The 25,651-nt window shown below is 44.4% G+C and overlaps 1 protein-coding gene across 16 annotated transcripts in view; it reads right to left on the bottom strand.

The window, feature by feature from the left end:
• The window catches only part of CALN1 (calneuron 1), a 477,883-nt gene that overhangs the window by 15,995 nt on the left and 436,237 nt on the right, over nt 1–25,651 (bottom strand). For all 16 annotated transcript variants that reach the window (XM_082432419.1, XM_082432431.1, XM_082432434.1 and 13 more), the window contains one exon: nt 6,672–6,828. In XM_082432419.1, coding sequence (XP_082288545.1) covers nt 6,672–6,828 — 157 coding nt within the window. The remainder of the gene's footprint in view (nt 1–6,671; nt 6,829–25,651) is intronic.

Below are 25,651 nucleotides of genomic sequence, written 5' to 3'. Positions count from 1 at the left end.
ATGTCAGACAGCTGTGTCTGGCTTTGAGGGTCCTGCAAGGCTCCCTGGCATGGTGTGGCCAGGTGTTATTTTGGCCTTTCCAGCCATCCTTCCCCTTCGTGTAACAAAATTCATCTTTTGGTTTGGGGATCTGTGCCTCTCCACCTGGTGGAACTCTCAATCCAGGGCCTCACCTTTCCCCTAGTAACAAACCAGATTGGCCAGTAGAGTACCCTAAGCTCTTGGCTTGTCCAGAGGTAGGCACATGGGCCAAGCAGATTTGACTGGAGCCCCTTCTTGGAATGGAGCTGAATCTCGAGAGAGAGAATCCTGTTGACTTTGGGGAGAGACGGCCTGCCCAAGAATGATGCCAACAGAGAGGAAAGGACAGAGAGAATGAGAGCAAGGCAGGGACAGGGAGAGAATGTTGCTTGAGCTCTTTGGGTCCAAGTCAACCAAAGCTCATCCCTTTGGCTTCCCCTATTATTTGAGCCAGTGCTTTTTAGTTTAATGGGGTGTGGGTTGAGTTTCTGTTACTTGAAGCCAAAAGGGTCTTGACCAATACTCTTGGGAACTCCAACGTTGGCAAGGTCTTAACTTTAGGGATGAAATGTGTCAAGAGGATGGTTCAAACCCTGTAAATTTGGTCCCTGCACCATCTTTCAAAGATGTGGCATTCCAGCAGTACATACTCTGCAATGTCTCTAGGTAAAAAGTAACATTAAGAAGAGAACTGGGACCAGGGACCGGCCAGTTTTGTTTTTTTTTGTTTGTTATGATTGCTTACTAATGTGTTAAGCATTGTACTAAATCTTCTCACGTGTATCCCATTTAATCCTCATAACAACCATATGAGGTAGGTCATGATAAGATTCCCATTTCACAGATGAAAAAACCTTAGGCTCTTAATATTTATTTAAGTGCCTTACTCAAGTGACCTATACGTGGTGAGGCAGGATTTTAAGCCAGCCCTGTCCAGAGCGCAGAGCTGGAGTTCTTAGCTATCATGCCTATAGCTCTCCAGGTCTCTATCTTGTATTTCAGAATCTCTTCACTCCTCACTCATGGCTCCAGAAAACTTTCCTACAGGTTTGCTTTGATAGGTCCCCAACTAGAAGAAGAAAAATCCTTTTTTGTCCGAAGCCCCACCTTTCTTTCAAACTGTCTCCTGTCTCACCACCTGCCATGGACCTCACCTACGCCGTAACCTCCTACATCTACCCCAGGAGAACACGTTTTATTTCAGGAAAGTCACGGCACCTGGTGAGCTGGGAGCAGATGGTGTGGATGACACATCATGCCCTTTTCAGTTGGATGGGCATGAAATGCCCAAGGTGTACGGCCAGGTGATGCGCCAGGTCTCCCAATCCAGGTGTGCATTTGACATCCCGACAGAAACATTGTGACTTCAGCAGGGCTGGCTTGAGCTGGAGCCCTGGGACATGGCTGGAAAATTCTTTCTCACCTTCCAAGGAGCCCAGAAATGTTTGAATCTAGATATGACCACCGTTGTCCAATCTTTGCATCATCGGACAAATGAAAAAAATAAGGCTCAGAGAGTTTTAAAATAAGTTCCCCAGGGTCACACAGCTAGTCTACACAGGGCAGGGAACAGAACCCACATGACTGCACAGGGATGCTTTGGGGGCTACGTGGCCTGGGTCACCCCTCTGACATTTGTTTCTCTTGTCCATCATACTGAATGGTACAGAGCAGCTTTGCTGTGTCTTTCACAGAAACTATTTATTCCCCAGTTGATGATTTTTGCTTGATTTCCCTCTCCCGTGCGTGTTGTCAGAATGCCTACAAAACCCTGACAGCTGGTATTCCATTTAGGGACAACACTTGGGGGACGCATCTTGAAAGGGTTCACACACAGATCTTGCTGCACGTCTACTTGACTTCCAAATATAATGTGATTTCACTGGCGACGAAATGGAAAAGGAGTGAGGATGATGAAGAGTCGTTCCGTAAAGAGTCTTTGAAACGCCTAAGCTCGGGGAAATGACCCAGGGCGACTAAAGGGGAGCCAGGGCGGGGTTTGGTCGGGTGGACCTAGATTTGAAGCCTTACTCGCAGTTTGACTTCGGACAAATGACTCCATCTTGCTGAGCCTCAGTTTCCTCATCTGTCCCACAGGAACCACAAGCCCTCAGGCCGTGCCGACAGGTCAGTCCAATGTGTTAACAAATGACCAGCACTTGGCAAGCACGCCAGACAGCTTTCCCTCATCCCTTTCCTCCTGGACTTAGTATATAACATAATTTATCATAAGAACACTTAATAAGGATCTGGTGACAGGCAAATAGATGATTCAATCACAAGATCACTTAATTCCATAGATGTCAGTGACTGGAACCAAATAATAAAATGTGAAATTCGTCTCTCAGTGTCACTGAGCTTATGTTCTCCAAAATCAAAACAGCTGGTGATTACAAGTGGTCCAACCAAAGCAAACCAGCTTAAATCTCTCTTATTTAGCATGGATGGTGATTGGGCACTGTGGGTAGTCACGTAATCTTGTATCTGACCCGTTTGATAAGACATTAGTACATCAAGTATAATCTATCTTAGTAAAGGACTTAAAAAAAAATGTCTGAGGGATTGGAAGGGTCTGGAAGTCCAACTTTTAGTGAAATATTCTCATTGGATTGGGGACACATAGGCTGCCCACCAGTGGGTAATACCAGAGAGCCCCTGAATTGAGTGGGGTTAAGTGACCTCTTGCCCAAAGCACCCAGCACATGGGTGACACCTGGTCAAGTGTCTGACTCAAGTTGATGATTTTCCACTTGGAAACCAGGTGTGAATGAAGGAAAAGTCCACTTCAGAATCCTTGCATTAGATTCTTCTAGATTCTAGTCTCTTCTCTGCCTTCCCAGGGGCTTCTGTAGGTGACTTCTTTTGGTGCTCTAGGAAACTGGGTTCTATCCATGGTGTGACACCCCAATTCAGGACTTCCTGAAGAAGTCAGGAAAACTTTCCTTACATGTAACTTGGAATTTCATCCTATTTCCTCTTGTCCTTTCCTTGGGAGAAGATGGAAAAAGTAATGCTTACCTATGATCACAGAGCCCTACGTACCATAAAGATTAGGCAGATCAGACTGTGTGAGGGGCTCTGTGTATGTGTGTGTGTGCGAGTTGTTTGTATTGACCTAAAAATCCAATAGATAAAACAAAATCAAGGCAAAATGAAAACTAAAAAGAGGACAAAAACCCCCTCAAACCTCTCCCATCAGGGGTACCACACCCTTTGGACCCCTGGCCTATTTCTCCGTTCTTTATTCTTCCATTCATGTGGAAGGAATAATCAATACTTCCTGACTTAATGGACAGAATCCGAACACCTTTGTGAAAGTATCAGACCCAAGATTTATAAAAGTGAAAAATACAATCATTGACATAAAATGATGCAGATGGCCTTTGGAAGCCCTCCTGTTAATTTCTAACGGACACACACTGCAGCATTTTCAAACCTCTTCCTCACTCCAGAAGCTCCAGCTTTGCTGAACTCAAAGACATCTGACGTGGGCTTCTTCAAATTCTGACTCTGCTACAAAATGCCTGTTTCACTGACTATCTCCTCCTTCTTTGCTCAGAGACCGATATGCCCTTTCACTTTTTTAAGGCAAAGACTTCTTACATCTTTAGGTGTAATAGGTCCTTACACCTTGATTCCTTCCTTGATTCCTTCCTCTGACACCTTCCTCTTGATTCCTTCCTCTGACACTAAATAGAGCAGAATTTCCAAGCGCCATGGATCACCCAGCTTTACGGGCGAGCTAATCAGCATGGGAACATATTTGCTGCCGCAAAGCTCTCAGAAGAGCAGGAGAGAGCTTCCTGAGTGGGAAGCAGAAAGAGTGGAGGTGGTCTGAGGGGGGGCTCTGGGGCCTGGGGGAAATATTCCAGCTCCCGTCCCTGCATCGGTCATTTGGGGTTGCAGAGAAGATAAAATTTGGAGAGATAAGAGTTCCATTGCTGGGACTTCCCTCTTGGTCCAATGGTTAAGACTCCGCACTTCCACTGCAGGGGGGGGTGTGTTTGATCCCTGGTCGGAGAACTAAGATCCCACATGCCTCGTGGTGCGCGGCCAAAAAAAAGAAAAAAAAGTTCCATCATTGAAATTAAGAAAGGCAATCACCTTGTCCCTACAGAGTTAGATGCTGGATTTACCAAGATGTGGGATGGTGCCCGCTGACCCGTGGGAGGGGGATTCTGAAATGTCAGCGAGGCCCTGGCTGAAGTGGCTGGACAGGCGAGGGGGCAGCCTGGGTCAAGGGCGAGAGCAGACAGAAAGGAGTTGATCGCTGGGGCGATGGGGCGGCCCAAACAGCTGGAGGCCGAGAAGATTTAGGAAGCACAAGTCATGCAACTACGCCATCAGACTTCGGCAGAAGCAGGGAGAGGCTCAAACTGCCAGCAGGTCCCTGTTTGTGGGCAGCAGGCATGGGGGAAAGATGGAAGGGAGAAGGCCAAGGTCACCACAAGGTCTCAAATGGACTCTCTCAGTCCTAGGGCACCAGGGTGAATTCTGTGTCTGTGCGTCCATCTCTTCCCAGACTCCTTTGCCCTGAGTAAAATCAGGGAGCCCCTTTCCTGAATCTGGAGAGAGCCGTGGGCATTAAAATACACGCACTGGTGACTTTGGTCATATCCGAGATGGGAAAAATCTTACACCTAAACACAAACACAGTGAGGTTGTGTTTGGGGCCAAAAAGCTCTGACGTATTTTAAAAACCCTCTCTGACATGAAAATATGTAAAAGGGATTATGTAATCAAGATCACAGAGGTCATTCAAGAAATCAAGGTGTGAATTACAAATAATATTCCTTTTATTAAATAAGATCATGAATTTTAAAGCACAGTGCCTGGCCCTTATCAATCACCCCCAAACGGTAAGTGTTGCTAATGCTATATGTACTAATCATTAAAGCAGACCCAGGAAGACTTCTATTTGGAAACCCCTAAGTCAGCTATTTATTTTATTAATAGATGAGCTTTTGAGTAACAAAAAGACAGTGCTTAGAGTTCAGACTATTTCCCAGGGCAGTCTGACCTTTCTGAAATTACTAAGACTTGTGACATTTCTCTGAATAAAGCACCAATCCATGAACATAGGTTCTTGTGGAAAATGCAGTGCTCAGAAATACTCTTCCTACTCATTTCAAGAGTGTGTCTGACAGCAGGGTGACCAGAGCCCCCAAATACTTCTACTGTTTGAGCACTGAGTCTGTCAGCTAAAATCAAGATGGAACGGAGAAGCCAGGCCTGCTGTTTTCCCAAATTTTAATCCAATCCCTGCCCTCTTCACCCGTCTTCGTCCTCCCAATTCCCCTGCCTGCCCGGCTGTAGACGGCATTGGCTGTGACCTTCCCGCCCTTGTGTGGTCCGTGTGGCTCCAACTCCAAACGCAGACATTGATGCTATGGTCCAAGTCCCAAGCAGGGCAACCAAGGCACCTTCTGGACCACAGCTGGGTTTTGTTTGCTGTACACAGCACTTTTGAAAATTTTCGCTGTGAACGCCTTTACAAGGAGGCATTGCTGTCAAGTTTACCCCAATCCCACCACTCCCAATTTCCCTGATGTGAGTTAATTTTGTAACCTCGGGGTATAAGCCACTTCCTGTTTCCTGTAGCAGTTCAGCCCTCACAGGGCCCACGGGTGCGCAGGTCTGGATGTACCACTGTGTCCACCTAGACAAACTCAGCCCCGTGCTGTCTGCCTGTCATGGGCCTCGGCTGGTTCTAACACAGCAGCTCCAAAACCAAAGAACCAAATTCCATTCTGGTGTCTATGTGACAGCTTACCATCTGTACACATTGGCTTGTTGTAATGTTCAAAAAAAAAGAACCGAAAAAAATAGTAGACCTTTTAAAAAAGTCTCAACCTTAAATAAGTTAAAAATTGCCCGTAGCCTGCTATGCTGTTTTAAGGTAATTAAAAAAACTTCTGTACATCAGAGCTGTTAAAGCAGCTCTGATTTTCAAAGTTGGAAAGACGGATTCGATTATTTAACTTCCCTGGAACTCTCTACTGATTAGGGAATAAGGTAGCCTTTTTTTTAAGCTTTCTTTCGTGAGTCCAAGAAAAATGACCTCTCATGGGTCTCTTTTTTGGCCCCAGGAGAACCTTATTTTCTTGGTGAAGTTCATGAGAGTTTTTTCATGAGCAGGGCTTTTGTTGGCCAGTGTATTTAGAGAGCATAGAATAGAGGTAATTCATTCCTAAGGAACCTGTGAAGTAGGTGTAATTATCCTGATGTTTATAGGTGAGGAAACTCATTCAGAGAAGATACACCCCTTGCCCAAGGTCACACAATTAGCCACTGGACTTGATCCGGGTTTGCGGACAGCTCAAACAGGCTCCTTACATCACCCCACGCAGCCCCCACTAAATAAAGGCCAACACCACAAAGCCACTTATCAAGTCACAGACCCCAGGGTCACCGGAGGAAGGAAGGGTCAATACAGGTCTTGCAAAAATGCAGAGTTGGGGGAAAAAAATAGAAAAAAAAGAAACCTACTACATCTTGGCAAAAAGGATCTTTTAACCTCGGTCCTGGATTTGTGGCCTCCGTCCAAGGCCACTTCGGCCCAAGAGACTGTAAACACATTTTTCATACAGAGGATGTGGAAGGGCTGGCCTATCCCAGACCAGGCAGAGAGAAGAAGCAGAGGTACCTACCGCCCTCAAACTCCGTCTGGCAGTTCCCCGAGGTCTCATTCAGGCTCTCTTCCTCGTTGATGATGATGTTCTCAATGTCCTTCATTGTTAAGTGGTCCCGGAAGGCGTGATAGAGGATGTGCTTCAGCTCTTCCAGAGTTATCCTCTGCATGTCGAACTGTGGAGATAAAGAGGAGTGAGGGGGGACTTCCCTGGTGGCACAGTGGTTAAGAATCCACCTGCCAGTGCAGGGGACTTCGGTTCGAGCCCTGGTCGGGGAAGATCCCACGTGCCGCGGAGCAACTAAGCCCATGCGCCACAACTACTGAGCCTATGCTCTACAGCCACAACTACTAAGACCGCGACCCACAACTACTGAGCCAGTGTGCCACAACAACAGAAGCCCACAGGCCTAGAGCCCGTGCTCCGCAACAAGAGAAGCCACCGCGATGAGAAGCCCGCGCACGGCAACAAAGAGTAGACCCCACTCGCTGCAACTAGAGAAAGCCCGCGTGCAGCAACGAAGACCCAACGCAGCCAAAAATCAATCAATCAATCAATTTACAAAAAAAAGAGAGGAGTGAGAGGGTCTGGGGCACTTGGGGGTGAGAACTCAGCTTGGGGCATGACTAGCAAGCCGTAAGCCTTCCTACAGAGATTTGTCCCAGCTTTTCAAGACATCAGATGAGCAGTTTCCTGCCACGCTCAGCTCCAAGCACACTTGTGAACTTGCAGGAACTTCTCGGGAATTCAGGGAATGCGATTACCCTCTCAGTAGAGAATCTTGGAGAAAAAGATGCCACCTGCTAGTTTGGTTTCCTACTCATCCAGCCATCTGCTGTCACCCCTCCACACCTCATGTACTTTGGAGTGTGTCACACTTCAGACAATGCATATGTCTCTAGAAAGTTTTAAATCTTCCAAGAAGCCAGCATGTATCTTGCTCTAACAAGATAAAATGCACGTTCCAAGCCATGTTTATGAGGAAGAACAGCTGAAAAAAGGTGTAGCGTTTCCACTTATGTTCTTCCGCTACAAGGGACAAGATTTACTTTTCCACTCCATTTCTATCAGATTTGGTCATGTCACTTTCTTGGCCGATGAAATGTGAGTAGAACTAACATAGGTCACATTGATTAAAATCTTTAAGAGCCATTGTGTGGGTCTAGCCTGTGTCCTTTTCCTTCTGTCCTACAAAGAGGCTGTTCCTTCTGTTGGGGTCCCAGAATGAGGATAAAGTGGAGAAGATAGCCCCAAAAAGGAAAACTAATGGGAGTAACAAATGCCCTTCGTTGTAGCCATAGAGATTTGGTATAACTTGGTTTAAGTCAACAATATAGAAATTAGTACATAGAAATGAAAAGCTACCATAACAATGTATGTATGGATTCCAGGGCCAGGAAAATAAGAAAACTGTTATTGGAGGCTGGAAAGATGACAACCCATGTTAGGCAGGAGCAAAACATTTGGTAAAGTTGTTGCCTGTGATAACTCAGAGGGCAGATACACATTGAATGGGTTTGTGGCTTTAGGTAAAAAGTTTGGGACACAGCAGGCTCTGGTTGCAATCGGTTGCTCATCTACAAGAAAGAGATGAGCTCAGAGTGAACTAAATCAGACAGAGAAAGACAAATACTGTATGATCTCACTTACGTGTGTAATCCACAAACCAACCAACCAACCAACCAACCCGTATTCACAGATCCAGAGAACAGATGGGTAGTTTCCAGAGGCAGGGGGGTGGGGAGTGGGTGAAATGGGTGAAGGGGGTCAAAAGGTACAAACTTCCAGTTATAAAATAAGTCCTGCAGATGTAATATCCAGCATGGTGACTATAGTTAATAACATTGTATTGTGTATTTGAAAGTTGCTAAGAGAATAGATCTTAAAAGTTCTCACACACAAAAAATGTGTAACTATGTGTGGTGATGACTGTTAACTAGACCTCTTGTGGTGAGCATTTCACAGTACACACAAATTTCAAATCATTATCTTATACATAGGAAACTGATATAATGTTATATGTTAATTATACTCAATTTGAAAAAAAGGTGATGAACTCAGGAAAGAATTGATTGTTTTGCAAGCCAGGAATAGAGACAACCCCCAAATTTCTGGTCTTGCAGGGTTGAAAGAAGCAATTGTTTCTCATCTCCTACTAGGAAGAGATAAAATTGAGAAATGCTATAAATAACAATCCAAGTCTATTAAAACAAATCAAAATGTCCCTTGTTAAAATCTCTGAATATGTTAGGTGGCTCTCCCAGAAAGCTGGTCATTAAGTTTAGAGAGAGGTATGTCTCAAAAATAATTGTGGATGTGGCTATTAGCAGAAACCAACTGGAGTTAAATAGATTTTTAGAAATGACTAACTTTTTGAGAGAGCCAAGAGCAAACAGCCTGGGACTAAACGACTACGACTGTTCAAAACTTAAAATTATCTTTGGGCTCCCAACCTTCTCTGGGCACAAACCACTTTGAGGATGAGTTACAGAGGCCCCAAGAAGGGTACATTTTCCAATACCCTTGATAGGGATAGAGTAGGATAATTAAATAGTCAGTTTAGAAATCTCACTAGGGGATTAAGACAGAAAAGGAATTTTAAGGGAGTTTGGGAGACTGTTATAAGCTAATAACCACTCAAGAAAAGAATCCAGTAACCTAGCAACAATCTACTCTACCTTGAAAGAAGACCAGGTGCATCCAAGTGCCAGACACACTCAAGCCACAAACCCTGATATTTAAAACACAAGACAATAGATACGGGATGTGAATCCTGTTACATGAACTCAGAGAGTTAAGAGTCCTTGAAGAGTAGCATTTCTGCATGTGGCCAAGACAGAAATATAGGTGAAAGGGGAAAGAAACTAGGTGAAAGGGGACATTATACCAAAACGTGAGATAAATGACCATATTTTAGTATATGTTACCACCCTTTTGCTAATATATATATGATCTAAATAGCACCATGACATCTGCCCAAGAATGAGGAAGAGGTGGTCTTCTCTTCTCCCCACTTTTAATTTTATTATAAAAATGTAGCCCTCTTTGTTCTCAGGGCTGTGTTCCCTTGCCAGCCCACTTGTATCTCTCACAAGCGTCCTATGCTAATAAACTCACTCTTGGCCTGCCGCTTTGCCTCACACTGACTTCCTGTGATGAGACAAAAGAACCTGAGCTTCAGTAAGTCCTGACACCGGGTGAGTGGTTTTAATCAAAAGACAGCCATCATCAAAAAATCTGCAAACAATAAATGCTGGAGAGGGTGTGGAGAAAAGGGAACCCTCTTGCACTGTTGGTGGGAATGTAAACTGACACAGCCACTATGGAGAACAGTATGGGGGTTCCTTAAAAAACTAAAAATGGAACTACCATACGACCCAGCAATCCCACTACTGGGCATATACCCTGAGAAAACCATAATTCAAAAAGAGTCATGTACCACAATATTCATTGCAGCTCTATTTACAATAGCCAGGACATGGAAGCAACCTAAGTGTCCATCATCGGATGAATGGATAAAGAAGATGTGGCACATATATACAATGGAATATTACTCAGCCATAAAAAGAAACGAAATGGAGGTATTTGTAGTGAGGTGGATGGAGTTAGAGTCTGTCATACAGAATGAAGTAAGTCAGAAAGAGAAAAACAAATACCGTATGCTAACACATATATATGGAATCTAAAAAAAAAAAAAAGATCATGAAGAACCTAGGGGCAAGACGGGAATAAAGATGCAGACCTACTAGAGAATGGACTTGAGGGCACGGGGACGGGGAAGGGTAAGCTGGGACGAAGTGAGAGAGTGGCATGGACATATATACACTACCAAATGTAAAATAGCTAGTGGGAAGCAGTCGCATAGCACAGGGAGATCAGCTGGGTGCTTTGTGACCACCTAGAGGGGTGGGATAGGGAGGGTGGGAGGGAGACGAAAGGGGGAAGAGATATGGGGATATATATATATGTATAACTGATTCACTTTGTTATAAAGCAGAAACTAACACACCACTGTAAAGCAATTATACTCTAATAAAAATGTTAAAAAAAAAAAAAAGAAAAAGACAGTGGGTTCGAGTCCCCTTGTAGTCAGGGATCGTGGATTCAAGTCCCAGCCCGTGGGTTCAAGTCCCAGTCTGAACTTTGGCTAGGTTTGAGTCCCATCTGAGAAGGAGTGCCGTTTCACCCTCATCAGGTGAGTACAAAGAGAACAAGTGGAAAAGGATGGATCTCCCAGATGGTGATGAAATCATGTAACGACATCAAGCGCCATTTCCAGGAAACACAACTAGGGTCTAATCAAGGAACATACCTCACCTCAAGGTCTGTTCAACAGGATTTCAGAATTGCTCCGAGACTTGGACTGCTATGCGTGTTCCATTGTTTGCTTTCTGAATGGGAATATTTTTGGTGGTTAACCTGACCCCGTTCCACTACTATAAATTGAGTGTGTGTTGGGGGGATGGGGTGGATTCAGAGGGGTAATTTGACTTTGCAGTTCATATGTCTCCAGATCAAGAGAAGTCACACCCAGATTTGATGTACATCTTGAGATTCTAGATCTTGTCTTCTGTTGTCATTGGATGGGACTTTTGAGTGTCTCCCTTGGGGAGGGGATGAGTATATTTTGTATATTTTGAAGGGAGGGAAATATTTATGAGCAAGAGTGTGGGCTGTAATGGGTTATATTATTTCCAATGATTTCTTTCCCCTTCCTGTGAGAGGATTATATCTCCCTGCCCATTAGCATCAGGCTTTGGCCAATTGAACGAGGGTGAAAGTGATCTATATGAAAGTGATGGAATTCCAAGGAGAAGTCTCAAAGTTATCCGTGTGTTCTGCCATTTCTCTTTTTCTTCTGCCACAAAAACACACTAAATATGGGCCGTTCCTTCATCCTGGGTCCCAGAGTGAATGCAACATGGAGCTAATCCACGAAGGGCATGTAATTTGAGTGAGAAATAAACCCCGGTTATTAGCCACTAAGACTTTGGGGTTTCTGCAGTATAACTCACCCAAGACTGAATACAGAAATCAACGTTTTAAGTTAGTCTGGATCATGATGAAAGGAAGTTTGAGACATTTTTTTCCCCCTGCTTTCTTTGTAAAGCAATTCCTACCTGGCTTTCAATATGCCCCTTGTTCTGACAAATTAAATTGGGTTACTGGAACTTGCTGGAAACCTAAATGACTCAAGTTCAAAGCCATTTATATGAGTAAGAATAATTGAAGGGGGAGTGTGTGTGTGTGTAAAGTGGACTTGTTTTCTGCATCACAGTTTAATTGACTATGAAAGTGAATTCCGAGACACTTAGGGTTGACCCATGACATAATCTCCCTTTAGATTTGATAGGAGATCATGTGGTTATTAGCCTGGATATCGAGAGAAGCCTGGCAAAATTCATGGTGTGGGTGATGGACCTCACAGATGGGAAATCTGGGGCCCCTCTGCCATCGTTAGAGACAAAGAATGACAAAATCAAACAGACTCTGAGAAAATGAGTAACCATTTCCTGGAAGACCAATTTGAAGGACCAGAGTACCTGGAAAAACTCTCAACAGCTGAGAATTTGCTGAAATTCAGATATTAGGTAAAAAGAACTAGTCAGGGGCTGTAAAAAGAGAAGGAAAAATGGAGATTCCAGAAATCTATAGTTTTCCTTTTATTTGGTTCTCTGGGTCATGTTTTAATGTGAGGATATTAATACTTAAGCAAAATCAGTTGAGTAGAATTCCATGTTTTCTGCATTGTCAGAATAGAGCTGTCTTTCACAAGTTTGAAAGAAATCACTATACAACAATATGGGCACAATGCCAACAAGTATTTCTTTCATGGTGATCAATCCATTGAGCTTTTAAATTTTTCCTGAGTCAATTTTGAAATCACGTCCTTTTTCAGAAAACCAGCCAAAAGATTTTCATCACTGTTAGCACGTAACTATGCACAACAGTTCCACAGTTTTAAATCTCTCTCAATGCTCCTTCTATCCCATTTGGTATTTTTCACCCTATTTGTTTTTCTTTCTTCTAGGTTTGATTTTTGTTGTTTTATTCTGTTTTTAGTGAATCTTGGTTAAAGAGCCACTTTAGCCGGTACAGCTGCTATTTTTAGGAACCTAAGGAGTCTTCCATTATGGTAAAATCTCTGTAGAGTCAATTACACAAATATAGTTATCCTTATTAATTATATTATGTAGTCTTATAATTATCATCTGTATCTTGTATAACCTTATTTTCTGTGGATGACTTGATGTGTCAAAGACCATGAGTAACACACTGCAGTCTGTGGAAAAGAATTGCATCTCCACAAATTGTTCTTTTAGTCCTAATATTTTTTAAATGACGCTATCCTTTATAGCAAAAAGATTGATTTCCTAATTCAACAAATGGTTATTGAGGCTGGCTCCACACCAGGCACTGTGATGGAGACACAAAGGTGAGCGAGATGTTGATTGCTTTCAAAAGACAAGCAAGTGAGTGATTTTAATTCAGTGGGATAACTCGCTGTGATAAGGGCCACCCAGGATGGCTTGGAAACCCCTGGGGAATGTAAAAGCTCACAGGTCCATCAAACGGCCATGTGTTGAGTTCTTCTGAGGACTTGGAGCAGGAGAAGGTGGTCGGGGATGAGATGAGAGCTGTGGGCGGGGTGCTAGTCAATAAAGGCCATGGAGAGGAGCTTGGTGGTGGTGGTTGTTGTTTTTATTGGAGTAGAGTTGCTTTACAATGTTGTGTTAGTTTCAGGTGTACAGCAAAGTGATTCAGTTATATATATCTATATATTGTCTTTCAGGTTCTTTTTCATTACAGGTTATTACAAGATATTGAATATAGTTCCCTGTGCTATGCAGTAGGTCCTTGTTGTTTATTTTATATATAGTAGTGTGCCTCTGTGAATCCCAGACTCCTAATATATCCCTCCCCCTCCTCTTTCCCCTTTGGTAACCATAAGTTTGTTTTCTGTGTCTGTGAGTCTGTTTCTGTTTTGTAAATAAGTTCACTTGTGTCATTTTTTTTAAAGATTCCACGTATACGTGATATCATACTTGTCTTTCTCTGTCTGACTTGCTTCACTTGCTAGGATAATCTCTAGGTCCATCCACAGCTTGGTTGTTTTTTGCTTGTTTGCTTTTACTTTTTTATTGTGGTAGAATATACATAACATACATTTACCATTTTATCCATTTTTAAGGGTCCAGTTCAGTGGCATTAAGTACATTCACATTGTTGTGCAGCCATCACCACCGGCAGTCTCCAGAGCTTTTTTTATCTTCCCCAGCTGAAACTCCTTACCCATTAAACACTATCTCCCCATCCCCCCACCCCCGCCCCGCCCCCAGGCTCTGGCAGTCACCATTCTACTTTCTGTAAATAGCCAAATGTGAATTTGACTGCTCTAGGTCCCTCGTGGAGGTGGAACGTACAGTATTTGTCCTTTTGTGACTGGTTAATTTTGCTTGGGTCATGTCTGCAAGGATCATCAATGTCGTAGTGTTTATTCCTCTTTGAGGCTGAACAACATTCCATCGTATGTATACTTTGTTTTTCTATTTATCCATCCCTGAATACTGGTATTGCTTCTGCCTTGTGGCTGTTACTGCTATGAATGTGAGTGTACAAGCATCTGCTCGTGTCCCTGTTTTCCGTTTTTTGGGGTATATACCTAGAATTGGAATTGCCAAATCAATGGTAATTCTATGCTGAATTTTTTGAGGAATGGAGCTTAGTTTTACCTTTTGGGTAGGATGGGGTGCCACGAAAGGATCTTCAACAGAGAACTTACTTCATCACGATTGAGCCTGAGAAAAATTACCCTTTGCTGGCACAAGCTGCAAGATGACCGGAGGGAAGGCTATTGAAATAACAGGTTTAGAAACTACGGTGGTGTTGAAATAGCCTGCCAGGCCCAAGATGAAGCCAATTCTGCCCCGGGGTGTCACGCCAGCAAACCAAAACCTAGATAACTTTCATGTCCCTGTAAACACTCCTCTTGACCAGAAACACAGTATGTCCATTTGGCCAACTCCCAAATGCCAACCCAACTCCGGGCTTTCTCACGCCAAACAAGGGGGACCTTGTGACCCCAGCCAATCAAATATTTTCTGTTTTTTCTCTTCTTTGTTCTTTATTCTTTATCCCATAAAAGCTTCCTGCCTTCTACCCCATTTTGCAGTTCTCGGAATGGAACCTGTCCGCTTCATGAAATGTTAAAAAAAGTTTGCTGATATGACCGAAATTGTCTTCTTTAATCATTTTTTAACTGTGGACTGTGGCGACAGACAGCATTCAAGAGCCAAGTAAGAGACAGTTGGACAAGATGACTCGTGTGTGGAGGGTGAAACTCAGTGAACCAATCAGGATCACACCTGGGTTTTACGCTCAGCCGAATGGGAACAGAGGAAGAAAAGGCTTGGAGAAAAAGGTGACGTGAAACTGTGGATGTGTGCATTGGCGGTTCCGGAGGGACAGCCCAACAGAACAGCCCAGGAGGCAGTAGGATGTACAGATATGGGCTAATGACCTGGAAGTCATTTGCATACAGATGATAATAAAAGTCATCAGAAAAGATGGTAACACCTGGGAAGAGTGTACTGAGTATGAAAAAGCCCCGGAAAGGCACTGGGAGGATATCAAGGTAAACGGATGGGAAGCCTCCCTTACAGAATGGGTAAGGTACGTGTGATATTACGAGTTATAGTAAGTGTATATTTTGGTCTTCCGTCCATTGTTCCTGGCTCACATCTCCCCAAACCCTTGGAATTTCTTAAGTGATAAAAGCCGTAGAGCATCTTTGTCATATTTGGTCTCTTGTCCTCAGTTCCTGAAATCACATCAGAGCCATAAATGGGCGTCTCATTATTCATAACAAGCCCCTTTCATCCACAACGGAGTTTATGTTAATGAGGTGACTTTTGGAAATCCTCTAAAGATGGAGGAGATGGTCACCAGAGGAATCAGTCATGAATAGAGGGTTGGAACTTTCAGTCTCATCCCCTGCTATCCAGGGAGGAGAGAGGGGCTGGAGGTTGAATCAGTCACTCATGGCCAATAATTTAATCAACCATGGCTATGTCATGAAGCCTCCATAAAAACCCAGAAGGAAGGGGTTTAGAGAGCTTCTGGGTGAGTGAACCAGAATGCATCCATGTGCTACCATGCCAGGCCCCCACCTCCATGAGGACAGATGTCTCTTTGTTTGGGATCTCGCCCTATGTATCTAGCCATTGATTTGTATCCTTTAATAGCCTTGTAATAAACTGGTAATCTAGTAAGTAAACGGATTTCCTGAGTTCTGTGAGCTGCTCTAGCAAATTAATAGAACCCAAGGGGTGGGTTGTGGGAACCTCCGATTTACAGGCCAATCAGAAGCACAGGTGACAAGCTGGACTTGTGATCGGCATCTGAGGTGGTGGCGTCGGGGGCAGTCTTGTGAGCTCAAGTCCTTACCTTCTGGGATCTGATATTGTCTCTGGGTAGAGAGTGTCAGAATTGAGTTGAACTGTAGAACACCCAGCTGGTGATGGAGAATTGCTTGGTGGTGTGGGGAAAAAACCCACACGTTGGAAATGGGTACAGAATTGTACTGCGCGTTGTTATCAATATACACAATCTGTCAAAAAATATTTAAGTGCCTTCTATTGGAAAAAACATCTGTTTATACATCAATATGGCTATGCTTGCTTTCTTTCTGTGTGCATTTTCCATTAAACATCTCTCCTTTGGTTCTTAAACTTTCTGTGTTATATTATACACGTCTCTTTAAAAAGGTATGTCTCGGGCTTCCCTGGTGGCGCAGTGGTTGAGAATCTGCCTGCCAATGCAGGGGACACGGGTTCGAGCCCTGGTCTGGGAAGATCCCACATGCCGCGGAGCAGCTGGGCCCGTGAGCCACAACTACTGAGCCTGCGCGTCTGGAGCCTGTGCTCCGCAACAAGAGAGGCCGCGATAGTGAGAGGCCCGCGCACCGCGATGAGGAGTGGCCCCTGCTCGCTGCAACTAGAGGAGGCCCTCCCACAGAAGCGAAGACCCAACACAGCTAAAAATAAATAAATAAAATTTTTAAAAAAAGCTAATTACTTAAAAAAAAAAAGGTATGTCTCTTGGGAGGGATAAATTAGAATTTGGGGATTAAAATATACGTGCTACTATATATAAAATAAATAACCAACAAGGACCTACTGTATAGCACAGAGAACTATACTCAATATCTTGTAATAACCTATAACAGAAAATAACCTAAAAAAGAATATATATATGATATACACACATTTTATATATATGTATATATACATATATATACTCACACATAACTGAATCACTTTGCTGTACATCTGAAACTAACACAACACTGTAAATCAACTATATTTCAATAAAAGTTTTTAAAAAACTTCAAAAAAAGGTATGTCTCATAAAGAGAATGTACATTTCTTACAAAGAGAATAGAGTTGGAGTTTTAAAAAAATCTAATGGGAGATTCTTTGCCTTCCAATGGTGGAGTCTAGTTACATTTTCATATATTGTTATAAACATGTTTGGCTGTACTTTTGTCAGTTCATCTCCTGCTTTCTAGCCTTCAGACCTTCCTTATGTTTTCCTTGCCTTTTGTCTCTGGAAAAAAGAAAACCCTACAGTTGTCCTAGTTTTGATTATAGTGGTGGATATCTTTCCATTTATCAACTACATTACTTAAGCCATAATTTCTTATATTATCAAACTCAAGAAATTAAACTGCATTTTCTCATCTTTCTTTACATATGATAAGAAAATTTATAAACCTTCATGTTCCTATCTCTTACCTGACACTTTATAGTCTTCGTAAGTTTAATTTGAGATTTATCATGACACGTTTTCTACTATTTGCATCTTGTTCTAGAACAGTATTTGGCTTCTGCGTTTAATTTTGTAACATTTATAACAGCTACTGCTATTTCATTGTATTTAATTGACTTCAATGCTCAGTTCCATTTTTCTATGGCTCTCCCAACCCTGAGTACCTGACATCCATCCAATTATCTGCTACAAAACTTAAAAAAATAGTTTGACAATGAAGCATTTGTGAACATTACATTTTCTGAGTTCTTCTATTCTGATAATACTTCCCCGTTCCCCACATCCCATGATAGACAACTTAGTTTGTTAGAAAATTCTAGAATCGCACAGAATTTCCCCTCCAAGCTCCATTGGAACTTCTCCAGTTCCAGTGTTGTTTATTGCGGGGGAGGAGCAAAAACAGATTGGATGGTGGCCTAAGTTTTCACTTTGAAGATCATTTTTTTTTCTTCCTGGACACTAGTAGGAATATTTCATTATCCATGAAACTAAAAAAATGTTTTCCATGTTCTGCTAAACGACATGTTTTTGCATTAATCTTGGCTGGAATTTTGTGAGGGGGCTTTTAATTTTTACACCAATGTCATTTTCTGCCTCCTGTTTCCTGACAATCACTTTGGTTCTTGTCTTTCTCCTGTTCTATCTAATACGTTCCTTTCTCCAGAACACGAATGCTTCTTAGATTTCTATTCTTTGTTTCCAAAGTTTTCATTTTTTCTCTAATAATTTTCATCACTTTGTTTTGTATTTACTCATTTTTTTTTGCACTGTTAATTCTGTTCCTACTGTTCCTACTGTCTCTGGAGAAGATTTTAATTCTGCAGTGTAATTTTGTTTCCTTCCATAATCTTATTACTTTATATTATTTATTGTATTATGTATTATATGATTATTTTATTTACCCATTCCTTTTGTGTCCCAGTTGGTTATGGTCCCTGCTTTTAAAAAAAAGGATCTAAAAATCTCTTGCATCACTTTTAAAGATTAAAATATTAAAGAACATGAGACAGGCCTCTCCTACAATTCTCACATGATTAGCTCCTCCTCTGCATTCTTTTTTTTTAAAATTTTTTTATTTATTTATTTTTATTTTTGGCTGTGTTGGGTCTTCGTTTCTGTGCGAGGGCTTTCTCTAGTTGCGGCAAGCGGGGTCCACTCTTCATTGCGGTGCACGGGCCTCTCACTATCGGGGGCTCTCTTGTTGCGGAGCACAGGCTCCAGACGCGCACGCTCAGTAGTTGTGGCTCAAGGGCCCAGTTGCTCCGCGGCATGTGGGATCTTCCCAGACCAGGGCTCGAACCCGTGTCCCCTGCATTGGCAGGCAGATTCTCAACCACTGCGCCACCAGGGAAGCCCCTCTGCATTCTTTTTCTTAGGCTTGTTAAATTGTAATTAATCCAATGTTATAGTTGTTATTGTTTCTGTTTCCGAATACATAAATGAGAAACACACGACCCAAATGCTCGACTTGCCAAAGGAGAGACTGGCTAGGATGTTCCTGGGTCCTATTGCCCAGCTGGTTGTGGGGATTTTCGCTGGGCATCAGGCACTGTGCGTGTCCATGAGCCGCTTTGTGGATACAGGTGATCTCTTGCTCAGGAAGCCTGGTTCCCTTAAAGTGGGAAGATGGCTGCTCATCCTCGATTCATCAAGCCCAGTGATTCTAAAGTGTGTTCCCTGGACCAGCAGCACCAGTATCACCCAGAAACTAGCTGGAAATGCAAAATCCCAGCCCCATCCCAGACCTGATGCATCACAGGCTTTGGGGCTGGGTCCTAGGAACCCGTATTTAACAAGCCCTCCAGAGGATTCTGATGTTCAGTCAGGTTTGAACTAAGGCATATAAAGTTCTAGTCCAGAAAGAAGATCCTTCTCCCAAAACATGGCTGCCCACCATGGTGGCAAAACATGCAGCCCTTCCTGCTGTGCTTTCCAGGAATTATTGTCTCTAAATAGGTGCATATGACCCTTCTGTGATGGGTCATAGAAGTCAGGCAGCTCTGTGGCGCCGACAGAAAAAGAAGATCATTTTCTCAAGATCCCCTCTGTTTTTCTCTTCTGGGGAATTGATGTAAACAATGGGGGTGTCAAAGGATTCCCCTGGCCTTTCGGGGGTCCCCTCTCCTAGTTGGACTCAGAGGGAGGAGCATGCAGGATTGGCTGCAAGCTGGACCCTCTAGACCCCCCTCCCTCCACCAGTTCAGGGGGCTCAAATGGGGGCAGCACTGGAGCCACGGGCTTCCCAGATCTCTTTACCGCTGCTCTTCCGCTGGGAGTTACTTTTGTCTGTTCATCGGCCTCTGCCAGCAGCGGATGAGGCCTCTGAGGGCATGCACTGCACCTTACACAGTGTTTACACCCAGCCCCTTTACAGAGCCTGGTCCCAGCTGGATGCAGGACATACGTTTGCTGAATGAATCAATGTGACTTCTCCATTTGTTCCAAAGCAAAGACTTTCCTATGCCTTCTCTCCCCACGCAGTGTTCCCCCACCAAACCCATGAGAAGGCCAGGAAGAGCTCCCAGTGCAATGAAACTTCCCATGATCAGATTGCCTATCTTTTCAACGTGAAAGAGCAGGGAAATTGAATGCATTTCCCTTCTGCGAGAGGAACCTCCGGGGTGCCTGCATCTCCAGGCAAGTCGTGAATCCTTGATGGGATGAAATGCCCGGCCGCTGGAAGGACGGAGCTCTCTGCTCTGCTCTCTGCTGGGTGCTCTGCTCTCTGAGGCCTTGGCCCCCAGGCCCCGCCCCTGCCTCCCGCCGAGACCTGCCCAGCTGGAGGCCGCGTCTTCCCCGACCAGCTTTTAGGTGAATCCAAACTCATTTCAACTTTCACAGAAGGGATTAGTATGTGGGTATCTTTGGGGCCATTATTTGAAATGACTTTGATGGCACAGTTGCTTCCTCTTCTGAGAGAAGGAAGAGCTGAATAAGCAGTGGGACAAGCCCATGTTTATCCTTTTCTCCGCCCATCATCAAACGGCATCATGCCACCGAGAAAGAGGGCTGCAGGAATGGCAGTGGGTCAGAGCTTCCCAACCAGGAGGTGGAATTGGTTACACTTTGCCACGGTGGTGACCCCTGTACTCTGGGGCATTTGGACAGGCTCTCGGGCAGAGTCCCAGCCACATGGCTCACCCATTTATCTGGGTGCAGCATAAAAATATACCAATCTTCTAAGTGTGCCCCGAGCATCAATGCGGCAAGGTCACGCAAGGTCATTAGAGCTACAGAGCTTCCTGCCTGCACCTTCCGTTTCATGGTTGGCTTCACACCACAGGCAACACAGCTTCCGCTGTCTAAGAAGGAGACCCTCCCAAAGGGTGTGTCTTGCCATCAGTCTGCCAGTGGCGCCCAGCTGTGAAGTGCGGACAACACCAGTGTAACCAGAGAGACTCCTGCAGTCATTCCTGGCTCCAAGATTTTCCCCACACGAAGAATTACACAGTGAGATTGAAATGCAAGGCGTTAGGAGCCCCCCTCCCCGCCACGAGCAAAGAGGCAGACACACCTGGAGCCTTGGACAAGACGCACAGGTTGGGCAAAGAGATGGGAGGCTGGTAAAGGCACTGGAAAAACAACAGTCGGTGCCAGGCTGGGATGGCTTCATCTGGACTCTCACAGGTGACCCTGTCCTTGGGACGGGGGACGTGACGACACAGGGAGAGGGAAAGCACCGTGCTCTTCAGTCTCACAAGGAATCAGTTCAAGTCAGGCACTGGGTCGTAACACGTGGTTCAGCCTCTGCAAATGCCCCCTGGAATGCAGTGGCGACTCAGAAGAAAGATGAAAACCCACAGTCACGCCAAAACTGAGATTGAGCACCTATTTTACTGCCACAGTCTGGAAGGAATTTTCCACCCCCGGCAAGCCCTATGGAGCAGACATGTGACTCAGAGTCTGTGGCCGACACTGACAAGCTTTGCCCTCTGGAAAAGAGTCTCCACTCTGAATGACGTCAGGAAGGGGCTAGCACCCTCGGCAGGTTCCCCTCCCCAGTCTCTGCTCCTGAAGCAGCTCCGACCCCAGCCCTTCCGGCCAGTGATTCTCCTTCCGCTCCTCTTCAAGAGTGCTCGACCACAGGGCAGGCTGGAGGCGACGCTGAAGCGGCCCATTTCCCCCACTGCTGGCCGGTACCCGACAGACAAGCTGGGCTTCTGCCGCTCCCGCCTCTGCTCTCATTTCCGCGTGTTTCTGCTCAGCCCACAGGAGGTCGCGGTGGTACTTCCAGCTGCATGTTTCTTATAGAGCGCGGCTCTGAACCCGAGATAACCACATCAGTGATACTCAGAGGAAGAACGGGTCTCCAAGCCCTGGAGGAAACTATGCACACACTGATACGTTGTAGCCAGAGTCCAGGGTCACGTGGACTCTATGTAGCTGTTGCCTCATCACAGAGCCCCGGCTCCACAGAAGATGTGTTTGACTACAGTGTGGGTAAGCAGGGGCTGCATTTCAATTGGCAGTGCCTTTCTAGATGAAGATCTGTAATATAGAGAACTTGCCTGGGAGCTGTACCCACTGATGGGTCCCTCTGGCTGCAGATCTGAGAAAGGACATCCCCCAGGAATGGACTATTTGGATACCAAGTGCTTAGCATCCAGCTGGCCTGTCTGGTAGCAGGTAGGAGGAAAGGCTAGATGCAGGGCAAGCTTCTTCTGCGCCAGGTACATCACAGACGTGACCTCACAGGGGTTAACGCACTGAGGAGGTGGAGCCTACACTACGCCCATTTTACAGATAAAGATGTCAGAGTTCAGAGAGGTTAAATAATGTAGCAGAAGACAAGGAGATATATGATTTTAGATTTGGTATGAACGGTCTGTGTGCACAAGTGTGAACCTGTGGGAGCTCCAGAGTTATTTCTACTGCCCTAGAAGTGGGTTTTGTGGTAGGCTGAATAATGGCCCCAAAGATACCCACATACTAATCCCAGGAATTTATAAACCTGTTCCTTTACATGATAAAAGGGACTTTGCAGATGTGACTAAGTGAAGGGCTTTGAGATGCAGGATTGGGAGGGCAGGGTGGAGACCACCCTGGACTATCTGGGTGGGCCCTAAATGTAATCACCAGGGTCCTTCTGAGAGGGAGGCAGAGGGCGATGTGGCTAAAGAGGAGAGGCAACCTAACGAAGGAAGCAGAGACTGGAGTGACGCTCTTGAAGATGGAGGAAGGGGCCACGAGCCACGGAATGCAGGCGGTCATCAGAAGCTGGAAATGATGGGGAAACAGAGTCTCCCCTCAGAGGCTCCAAAAAGCACACAGCCGTGCCGACACCTTGATTTCAGCCCAGTGAAACTGATTTCCGACTTCTGATCTCCAGATCTCTAGGAGAATAAATCTGTATTGTTTTAAACCACAAAGCGTGTGGTCATTTGTTACAGCAGCAACAAGAATCTAATACAGGTTTACGTTTGGTTTTTGTTTATAAAGTAAAGGCATTTTTGCCAAGAGCTCACTTAGGTCTGGGAAGAAATCTCATTTTCGCGAGTTTGGACACAGGGTACGCTTTGCTTTGTTGGGCGAGGGTGTCACAGCTACTGGACCGCGCAGTCTGGGGGCACAGGGTAAATTGTGAACACTTTCTCAAAGAGCTGGTTCCCATGAGATACAGGCAGAGGGTCCCGACAGGGAGCCAACTCTAGCCAACCCCTGGGAGATGTTTGCAGAGTCTGTGGTGTCTCAGGATGATGCAATGGAAAGATGGGAAACACGCAGGAGAGCACAGGAATAGTATTCATGTCCTCACAGCAACTCTTGAGACTAAAAAACATACGAAATTCCCCATTGCACATCTAAAAGGATGTGCTGATGGGCCCATGTGGTTCATTTTATTAATGTGAGACAGGGTTAAGGCAAGTATGCAAGACAGATTTGACTGAAGGGGAAGGCATAATGAAGAAGCCTCTGTGTGTGTGTGTGTGTGTGTGTGTCTGTCTGTCTGTCTGTGTCGTGCACGCACGCATGCGTCCTTAGTAGGAATAAATTGAGAAAAGGTCCATAACCTTGGTTTCTGTGTAGGCGCTGTCATGTACAGGCTGCGTGACCCAGTGAAAGCTACTAAACTTCTCTGTTCCTCAGTTTTCCCTATGAAAAATAGAGATAATATTATTTATGTCATAGGGTTGCAATGTGGATAAAGGTCTTTTTATTCTAAAAGGCACAGTTCCTTTCTCTTCATACATTTTCATTCTCCAACCCTTTGTTTTGCTGTGGCTCATACGTGAAAAGTTAAGTGGAACCCGAGTCACCGGGTTAGTTATCACAGATGTAAGACTCAACTGATGCCCAGATGCCATGTCCAGAGTCGTTTCCTTACACCTTGGTTGGCAACGGCGGCAGTTTCAGAAAATGAGGCTAATCAGCTGAGTTATCTGCACCATCATGAAAATAAATGCAGACAGGGGTTCAGAATATTTGGCTGAGGGGGTTGATGGAAATGTCTTATGTGCAAGGACTCACAATCTAAAACAGGTTCTGCCACTATCTAAGTGTCCTTAGTCAGGTCACTTAACAGCTTGTACTCTATTTCCTCATCCATTGAATAGATAATATTAATAATAAAAAGAATAATAAGACTAGTAATAATGAGAGAATAACAATAATAATGGCAAGAAGAATACCTGCCTTATCCACCTCAGAGAGATTTTGTTAGTATCAAATCAAATAAGAAATGTTAAATCTTTTTAACGAAAAATGCAAGGTAATAGGAATATAAGGCATAATTTTTATAGCAGTTAATGATGGGATATCCAATCTCATCTCTGTCTTTAGGCTCACAGCATCCACATCTGCTCCAGGCTGGAGGTTGAAGTTGGCCAACACATAATTCTGTCTGAGAAGAGACTTAAGTTCCTCGTGGCCAGAGCACACCCGCTTTTCTATCTCGTTTAAAGAATGCCATTTAGGCTTTTAGGATTCTCCTGACAGCCTCCACCTGGCTTTCAGCAAAGCAATAGTTTGAGACATCATTGCATCACTTGTCTCACTCAGGAACATTCCTTTTACTACACCCATGACTCTAGACAATTCATTCTTGGTGAATATCTTCAGAGAGAGGAAAGCCATTTCTGATGGGGTGGGGGGTGGGAGGGAGAGCCAAACAGCAACCCACTGCAAATACAGATGAGAAAGTGTAGATCTTCTCAGGCTGGACAAATGAATGAGGTTTGGGTTTACCTTGATTCTGTCTGCATGAACTGTGACCCTAGGGTCTAGAGACCCTTCTGAAACAAGGTCAAGAAGCCAAGTGACCTACTGAAAGCCTTTCCATGACCCGCTAGTGCTTTCATCATTGAGTCTAAGCTATACGACACAGCTTTCCACGTGCTTCTAGCATCTGGCCTTGCCATCCGTCCTGCCTCTCCCCACCCCCTACACCTGGATCCTCTACGTGCCGACCATCCTAAGCTCCTCCAAGGCTGCCATATGCACTGGATATTCTTTCATCTCTGGGCTTTTGCCTATTCCCTCTGTCCAGAACACCCTCTCCGCCCTTTGTCCTCCTCCAAAACTCCTCCTTTAGACCTCAATTTCTTTGACATTGCTCTAGTCAGCCTTCTGGAGTGCCGTAAGGTTGAATGCTCTTTTTGCTATTCATGCCTAACTTTATCATGGCACCTACAACAGTGTACGGAAATCACCTGCTGATGTTTCTGCTTTGTCCACTAGACTATAAGGTCCTGTAGAATAGACCTGACCTGTTGGCAGTTTTATCTCCACAGTACTTAACAAAAGTAAGCCTAGATCAATATTTGTTAAATGAGAGAATGAATGTCTATTGTCTTCAGAAATAGGTCAGACAACCAATGCATTGAGGAAAACCCCCATGCATGAAGAGAAACACTTGGCAAATGGAAATACTCAACAAAAGGGGCCTTGAATACATTGCAGCGTTAAAGCAAGAAGAGGAATTGAATAAAATCTAGTGACAATTAACAGACCTAAAGAATGGAAAATATGGGATGTAAAGTGGATGAAGAAAAGAAAAGGTGACCAAATAGAGGCTAAAGAATCAGAAGACCCAAATCAAATGGGTCTAGGCTAAATGGAGAGTAGGAAACAAAAGGAGTATGTAGAAGTGAGAGGAAAGAATGGCAGTGTAAGGCTGTGTGTCCCTTCCATGTTATAGAAATATTAGCATCAATTGTTAAAAATTAAGA

Source organism: Balaenoptera physalus (genome assembly GCF_965194825.1).
Source record: "Balaenoptera physalus genome assembly, chromosome: 16".
In the NCBI taxonomy this organism is placed as follows: Eukaryota; Metazoa; Chordata; class Mammalia; order Artiodactyla; family Balaenopteridae; genus Balaenoptera; species Balaenoptera physalus.
Note: the sequence above shows the minus strand (reverse complement) of the source record. Positions and strands in the feature narration are given on the sequence as shown.